General features: G+C 49.1%; 1 protein-coding gene across 1 annotated transcript; it reads left to right on the top strand.

Annotated features, from left to right (window-relative positions):
• Window positions 1–1447: 1447 nt before the first annotated feature.
• Window positions 1448–6641, top strand: LOC123451814 (glucose-1-phosphate adenylyltransferase large subunit 1, chloroplastic/amyloplastic). The gene is made up of 16 exons (XM_045128359.1): window positions 1448–1538; window positions 2896–3137; window positions 3250–3369; window positions 3819–3989; window positions 4114–4203; window positions 4306–4392; window positions 4476–4531; window positions 4633–4726; window positions 4828–4940; window positions 5008–5080; window positions 5205–5285; window positions 5435–5521; window positions 5619–5723; window positions 5830–5936; window positions 6024–6084; window positions 6189–6641. The coding sequence occupies exons 2-16, from the start codon at window positions 2913–2915 to the stop codon at window positions 6288–6290; spliced, it is 1572 nt and encodes a 523-aa protein (XP_044984294.1). The 5' UTR covers window positions 1448–1538; window positions 2896–2912; the 3' UTR covers window positions 6291–6641.
• The last annotated feature ends 1589 nt before the right edge of the window (window positions 6642–8230 follow it).

Below are 8230 nucleotides of genomic sequence, written 5' to 3'. Positions count from 1 at the left end.
TGAGATGAGTATATTTGATAGAGGTGAGATGAGTATAGGAACGTGTATACATTGTTTAGAGCATCTCCAACAGTTCGTATGTTCAATCCTTAGTATAAGTGTCCACATCAGCAACCAACAGCAAAGTCCTTCAACAAAGTGTATGTTAACCGTATGTAAAATAACAAAGTGGGTCCACTAAATGTTGAAGAAATAACCTAGTAGCTTGTGCATGAACCGTTGCTTCAAGTTGATACGGTTTCATTCTCTTTCTTTTTTTATTATGTGACATGTCATCAAAATCATCTATGTAATAATTTTACCAACGATGATCATACGATGCCCTGCCCTTAAGGAGAAAAAACTGAAGACACACGCGCGGCACTGCGTGACGGAGCAGCACGCACGCACGCAGCTGGAATGAATCTGTGGCTGCCATCACGGGAGAGGGCGCTCGCGTTCTGACAAGCGCCTGGATCTCCCCTCCCCTCCCTCAACTGGCCGCGCGCCACGACGCCCCGCTGCGTGGCGGCGTCGCGAGAGATCCATCTTCTCTTCTCTTCTTCACCGCATCGCATGTACTACGACCGAGGCCCACAGTCCAGTCCAGTACCTCGCCACGCACTGTAGCTAGGTAGGTGTACTCTAGTATAGCTGGCAGTAGAAGTATGGAGGTGGAGGAGGGGAGCGATTCCCGCCGTTGGTTCCCCCGGTGATGTGTCGGGGCGGCAGCGGTGCCGGTGCACGGGTAAACTGACAAAACAAACAAACGATGGCCGTGCCGTTAATGTAGCCGTCCGTCCGTCCAGTCCAGTCCAGTCCAGGTGCGACGAACCAACCAACCAACGTGCCGCGGGTTTCCGGCCAGCAGCACGTTGCGAGTGCGTGCGTGCGAGGAGAGGCACAAGGAACGCCGGCGTTAACGAACTGCAAAAAGGAAGAAGGAAGACGACGGCGGCGGCGAGCTGAGGCCAGTTGTCGAGCCGAGCATTCCGTTGGCCCTCGTGCACCTGGTATTCCCACGGCGAGTTGTGGGTGGTCAGGCAGGCTTCGAATCGAGACCTGAAGGCAACAAAAGCAGCGAGGGAGGGCGGCCAACGGCGGTGGCGGAGCTAGCGTGGGCGTGGCGGACGGAAAGGAGGGCCTCGGAGCCGTGAGCGGCAAGGGAGGGGACGGCGGTGCTCTCGCTCTCGCACATGGCCAGGCATGGGGGGTAGCGCCAAAACGAGAGTTGGGGCCATGCCATGCCACCACCCCTTCCTTGTTCACGCTTCACGCTACACTCCTCTGCTCTGCTGCTCCCACACCGTCCGTCCGTTTCTTGCAGTGCAGTGGGAGGGACGCCATCGCCTCGGCCCGCTTTATATGCCCCGCCCTCCACATCACCACACACCACCTCCGAACTCAACGCCTCCACGGACCATCTCTCTCCTCTCCCCTCCCCTCACCACCACCACCACCACCACCCCTTCTCCCTCCCTGCATTTGATTCGTTCATATTCATCCGTCGCTTGCCCGGTCGCCACCCCGTCGATCCCTCACCCCGCCGTCCCCGGCAGGTAACCCATCCCATCCCACTCCCTTCCTCGCCGCCGATTGATTCATTTGCGTTCCGTCGATGCGTAATGGCATCGAAAGGTGGCGCCCCTCCCTGCCGGATGCGCCGCCCGGATTCCGCCGCGCATTTTAATGCCGCCCCCCGTTCCGACGCCGGCGGGGCACGGGGTGAGCGGTAATGGGTCAGACGTGAGGGCGCGCCCGTGAGGTGAGTGACTGACACCGCGCGGCGCCGGCGGCGTGGTTCGCGGGCCAGCCGCCGGCGGGGGAGCACGGATCTCGTTGCCGACTTAATTTTAGGATCACGGCCCCTCGGTCTCTCGTATTATGTTGATTTCTTTTCTCCAACCAACTACTACTAGTCTGAATTAACTGACGCCGACCACGAATAGTAGGAGGAGGAGTGATTCAGTCAGAGCATGGTTAATAGTATAGCCAACTGCTGGCTATAAGCACTCTTATAGCCCATCTTATAGCTAACTTGTACAATAGTTAGCTATAAAATAGTACTACTTTTATCATATATGGTCCATCTTTCATTCTCACAAAGCACCTAGGAGCACGTGCTAGAGCTGGCTCTTCACGAAGAGCCCGCTTCCCTTCTCTCTCCTCTTCTCTCTCATCCAACTCAGCAAAAATATATTATCTTAATCCTTACAGCCTGCTGACTGTACCTTATTGTACTTGCTCTCACACCGGTGATTCAGGTCCTCCCTTTTTCGATCCGAGTGTTTCTTTTGCCTTCCCAACGACAAAAATGTGAGTCCTCCTTGGATCCTGCGCGCCCTGCCTGCTCAACTCCTTCAAATATTTCGGCGTCAACCAGCTCGTTTTCATCATCACCTCTCCTTATTCAAATCATTTCCCGTGTCAAGTAGCTCCCGTCAATGAAACTATGCACTGCATCACACTTGAAATCCGTGTGCAAGCCTCCGTTTCCACTTGCAAAGTTCATCAGGTATATTCTGCCTTGCGTCCCTTTGAGTTCAGAAGAGGAGGGAACAGCAAAGGAAGAACACCAGCCACAAGATGAGAGGATCATCTCATCTCCTGATTCACGTGCCGACTCTCTCCTCAAGGCTGAAAAGTCACAAAGTCCTTGGCACCTTTCCCACTCTTCCACTAGTCCTTTTTTCCAATAATCATTGTTCTACGCCACTCAACCTTTTTACAGACGCCCGTGACCCATGAAAGAGGAGGGGGAAAAAGTCCGTGCTCTTTCTGCTCGATCGTGCGACTTCTTCAGTGATTTGGGGACAAACTCACCTGCCTTCCGTTCTCCAATCTGGTCTAGCCAGTAAACGGATTTCTCAAGATTCCATGCTTGCTAATGGTTCTCAACTTCTCATCTTGTTGCAGTTGCAGGTGGACTGCTAATGTCATCGATGCAGTTCAGCAGCGTGCTGCCCCTGGAGGGCAAGGCGTGCGTTTCCCCAGTCAGGAGAGAGGGATCGGCCTGCGAGCGCCTCAAGATCGGGGACAGCAGCAGCATCAGGCACGAGAGAGCGTCCAGGAGGATGTGCAACGGCGGCGCCAGGGGCCCCGCCGCCACCGGTGCGCAGTGCGTGCTCACCTCCGACGCCAGCCCGGCCGACACCCTTGTGAGTTTCAAACTTTCCATCCCATCCCAGACAGATCATGTTCGGGTTGCAGTGGAGCATATGTGTATGTTAGTGTCTCTGATGTTTTGATGCAAAATAAAAACACCTGTAGGTTCTCCGGACGTCCTTCCGGAGGAATTACGCCGATCCGAACGAGGTCGCGGCCGTCATACTCGGCGGCGGCACCGGGACTCAGCTCTTCCCGCTCACAAGCACAAGGGCCACACCTGCTGTAAGATGGCACATTCATCATCCACTTCTATAGTTATAACTTTCTACGTTTATCCAGTTTCAAGTTGGTACATTTCAATTGCAGAAATGAATAAATAAAACTGTCATTTGCAGATATGTTTGTACTCCCTACTACTAGATAATTTCCCAGTTTTAGATAGATAAGAATGAGGAAGCTTTATTTAAATTTCAGTTCTTATCTGCACATGTTAATTGATTTGGATAGGACCAGTTGAAGTACAGCTCATTCAGTAGCAAGGTTTCTGCATCGTGATCAAGTTAAATCATTATTAGCAGCAGTGGTTTCTGTAGCCGGTCCCGATGATGCCCCCCACTTTAACCGACATGATGTCAACCTCAAGGCTATCAGTGACCATCCATGTAGCTTGTCCAGTCATCTTCGGATCGCCAGCCTGAATCTTGTTCCTTTCCCTTTGTTGCATTGCTCAGGTTCCTATTGGAGGATGTTACAGGCTCATCGATATTCCCATGAGCAACTGCTTCAACAGTGGCATCAACAAGATATTCGTCATGACCCAGTTCAACTCGGCATCTCTCAATCGCCACATTCACCGCACCTACCTCGGCGGGGGAATCAATTTCACTGATGGATCTGTTGAGGTAATTGACCTCAACTTAATGTTGATTTATACTTTAACTTTTCTTCTGATTTTCATGTTGACGTCTTGGGCTTTTAGCCAACTACAGCACACGTTGACTGAGACACCTTTTTTGCAACAAATAGGTATTGGCCGCGACACAAATGCCTGGGGAGGCTGCTGGATGGTTCCGCGGAACAGCGGATGCCGTCAGAAAATTTATCTGGGTGCTTGAGGTGAGAAGAGTATCTAGGAGCACATGGCCCTCCTTGCACCTCATACTTGTACGATCTGCATGTGTTAAAGTAATGCTTGTTGTGTTCTGTGTACCTCTGCAGGACTACTATAAGCATAAATCCATAGAGCACATTTTGATCTTGTCGGGCGATCAGCTTTATCGCATGGATTACATGGAGCTTGTGCAGGTTTGTGATGTTCTCTTTAACCAGCTCTAGTGTATGTTCTGTTTTGAACTGGCTGACCAAGCTGTGTCATACATCCTTTACAGAAACATGTGGATGACAATGCTGACATTACTTTATCATGTGCCCCTGTTGGAGAGAGGTATTAACTAATGTTCTACATCCCAGATCCCTGTTTATGAATGTATATTCCTTTTGGTGAAGTTACGCTGCATCCTGATCTGCTTTTCTTTGTTTTGGAAGCCGGGCATCTGAGTACGGGCTAGTGAAGTTCGACAGTTCAGGCCGTGTGATCCAGTTTTCTGAGAAGCCAAAGGGCGACGATCTGGAAGCGATGGTTAGCGCTCGTCTTTGCTCACTGTGTCAGATATATGCCTAAAGATATAAGTATCTTAAATAAGTTGCAGTATCTGAGATTTAAGTCATTGATCATTGCAGAAAGTGGATACCAGTTTTCTCAATTTCGCCATAGACGACCCTGCTAAATATCCATACATTGCTTCGATGGGAGTTTATGTCTTCAAGAGAGATGTTCTGCTGAACCTTCTAAAGTAAGAACCTGCACTTGTGACGATGCGGTTCTCCTGTCAGCCTGAATTCTAACGTTGGCATTCTCAGGTCAAGATACGCAGAACTACATGACTTTGGGTCTGAAATCCTCCCGAGAGCTCTGCATGATCACAATGTACAGGTAAAGCTACTATGTGAGCTTCATTCATTGTTTCTGCTAGGGAGGTAGCACTGCATGAAATGCAGTCTATAGAAACGATTTCCTCTGCATTGCACGACCATTCATCTGACACTATCTTTGTCAGGCATATGTCTTCACTGACTACTGGGAGGACATTGGAACAATCAGATCCTTCTTCGATGCGAACATGGCCCTCTGCGAACAGGTGACATTCTATTTTTGTTTCTTCCAAGTTGACTTGATGTTATCACAGAAGTAGTTAGGCTTAAATCATCTGGTAAATGATAAAGTTGCATTGAGAGACTTCAAGTAACATAATCTCAATCTTCTCTCACACATTTTTTTATTTTGCAGCCTCCAAAGTTTGAATTTTATGATCCAAAAACCCCCTTCTTCACTTCGCCTCGGTACTTACCGCCAACAAAGTCAGACAAGTGCAGGGTACGTGTTAGAATGGACCTGCTATTCAGACTACTCCATACAAGCATCGGCGGTAAGCATCTGATACGGATTCTGATACGGATTCTTTTGTGCGCAGATCAAAGAAGCGATCATTTCGCACGGCTGCTTCTTGCGTGAATGCAAAATCGAGCACTCCATCATCGGCGTTCGTTCACGCCTAAACTCCGGAAGCGAGCTCAAGGTATGGTTTTCACCACCGAATTAATGCATGTGGTGCATGTCAGCTATAAAAACCATCATGCGTCTGAACGCTGTCGCTCTTCCGAATGGTGTTTGTTCGTTCTCAGAACGCGATGATGATGGGCGCGGACTCGTACGAGACCGAGGACGAGATCTCGAGGCTGATGTCTGAGGGCAAGGTTCCCATCGGCGTCGGGGAGAACACAAAGATCAGGTAAAGAGAGACTGATCTGTACCTCAGAAACAACACGGTGCAAGTGACACATTATCTCTTAACACTTTTTGGGTGGACACATTGCAGCAACTGCATCATCGACATGAACGCGAGGATAGGAAGGGACGTGGTCATCTCAAACAAGGAGGTAAGATACTTACTCTCATTCAGGGTTGAAGTTTGGTACTACCAAAATTTTGAAGAAACAACACCTGTCTCTGAAACCATGCCACTTTGTGCCATTTCTGTCAGGGGGTGCAAGAAGCCGACAGGCCGGAGGAAGGGTACTACATCAGGTCCGGGATCGTGGTGATCCAGAAGAACGCGACCATCAAGGACGGCACCGTCGTGTAGGGCGTCGCCGGGTCGGCGCGACGGGGTTCTGCGACAACCTGTGCGCTGCGTCGGTCGTCATCATCTTCTCAAACTCCGGGACTGAAGAAGTGATCCGGGGACGGGAGACGTTTGAAGCTTGAATGACTGAGACTGAAAGTGAAGGCGCAGCAGAGGCAGGCAGCATTAGTAGTAAGTAGTAAGTAAGTAGCAGTGGAACAAAGTAATAGTCGTTCGTTTTTCCCCTGTAATAAATAAGAGGCTGTGTGTTGAGGTAAAGAAAGTGGCAGCGAGCAAACAAACTCAAACTCCCGGGGGTTGTTGGTGTAAATAAAACTCTTTGTCTAGACTTGTGAAATTTTCAGAGGGTTTTCCCGCTGCCTCTGTCGACCGACATTGTCACTTTCGAGTGGTGGTTGCTTTATCTATGAAATGGGGCGAAAGCCTATTTACCAACTTCCGTTGCGGGGTGCCGCCATCTTCGAAGGTGGAAATGGCCAGATACCGTGAGGAACTTTGAATTTGAGAATGACTCATGCGCATACTCCCTTGGGAGTTTGGATGCCCTTCTGTGGCAACTCCTAAACCAACCAAGGGAGTTTGGATGCCCTTCTGTGGCAACTCCTAAACCAACCAACCGTAATTAAAAGCATCTACAGCCGGACACCCTAAACGGCTCTATCAATGACCGGTCAAAAGAAATGATCCCGGAAATTTCAGTTTAGCATCATGTTTCTTAAAGTTTGGTTGTAATTGTTCACTGCCTATCTTTGAGTTGTGAACCTCGAGCTTATGAGATATTTTTCTTGTGCTTATGTATGCGATTTTTTTTTACTTGAATGCAACTACGAAATGGAAACATGCCAGTCCGTAATACGATGGCATTTAAGCTGTACTGGTTGGAGCTTTTGATATATAAAAAAGAAACTATGTTGATGGGCCAAGCTGATTGTTTTGATTTACAAACATAACATTTGAGCTACCATTGATAATAAAATGTTATGATGCTGAATTACCTCTACTCGGGACTGAACAAGCGAGTGACCCAGGGACAGTAGACGTTCGTGTAAGCAAAACTCTACTAGACTTTTGTGATTTTTTGGGGTGGTTCCTGTCATGATGGGTGATTGTTTTATCTATAAAGCGAGACGAAAACTTACTTCTGAGACGTTGCCATTTTTGCCAGCTATCAGACAGTTCCAGAGTACCAGCATCAGTGCGAATTAACATGGCCGAGTATCACGGCATGTTAGCCATCGAAGGTAAAAATGACCGCATTCTGGAAAAAAATGAAGCACAAAGAGAACAACGAACTCTTGGGGGTGTTCTCTCCTCCAAATGGCCACCACCGCAATAGCAGTGTTTGCCACCGGAGGTAGAAACAATCGCGTTTCGGAAAATCCGGAGCGGAAAAAGAGAGGCGACTCCCCTCCCTCGGTGATTGGTGTCCTCCTTTCTGGCACCCTTCTCCGGCAACTCCTTGTCAGCACTCCTGATGCATGTGCCGAAGTCACTGAAGAAACACAAAAGAAGCAAGAGAATAACCAGCCTACTCATGGGCCGAAGTCACTGAAGAAACACAAGAGAAGCAAGAGAATAACCAACCTGCTCATGGGCCGTCGGACAGGCCCACTCCCGATCACAAATTACCCCAGTGACTAGCAAGCCCATACTCGGCGTTAAGGCGGGTGTAACAGCTCGGCCGTTATAAGCCGGCGCAGTAGATGTCTCGGTGGCGAAGGACGGATGGCTTCTGCCAGGCGCGATTGCGTGTGTGTGTGGTGGTGGTAGCTAGCTGTATGGTGGATGGATGATTGTTGTAATTCGAATTCCAGTTGAATCTAGATCTTAGCTAGTTCCTTGTAGGAAATACTTATGTGTGGCTTGCAACATTTTATATATACTACATAGTTTCTGGAATGGTTTGCCTCAATATGGAATTTACGGATGCACTTGAATAT

Source organism: Hordeum vulgare, chromosome 1H, assembly GCF_904849725.1.
Source record: "Hordeum vulgare subsp. vulgare chromosome 1H, MorexV3_pseudomolecules_assembly, whole genome shotgun sequence".
NCBI lineage: Eukaryota > Viridiplantae > Streptophyta > Magnoliopsida > Poales > Poaceae > Hordeum > Hordeum vulgare.
This window is presented reverse-complemented; position numbering and strand designations above follow the sequence as displayed.

Coding starts and splice junctions, on each gene's coding strand:
- LOC123451814 (XM_045128359.1), top strand. CDS start 2,913: ATGTCATCGATGCAGTTCAGCAGCGTGCTGCCCCTGGAGGGCAAGGCG. Junction 4,727..4,827: donor GCGACGATCTGGAAGCGATG/GTTAGCGCTCGT, acceptor TGATCATTGCAG/AAAGTGGATACCAGTTTTCT. Junction 5,286..5,434: donor ACATGGCCCTCTGCGAACAG/GTGACATTCTAT, acceptor TTTATTTTGCAG/CCTCCAAAGTTTGAATTTTA.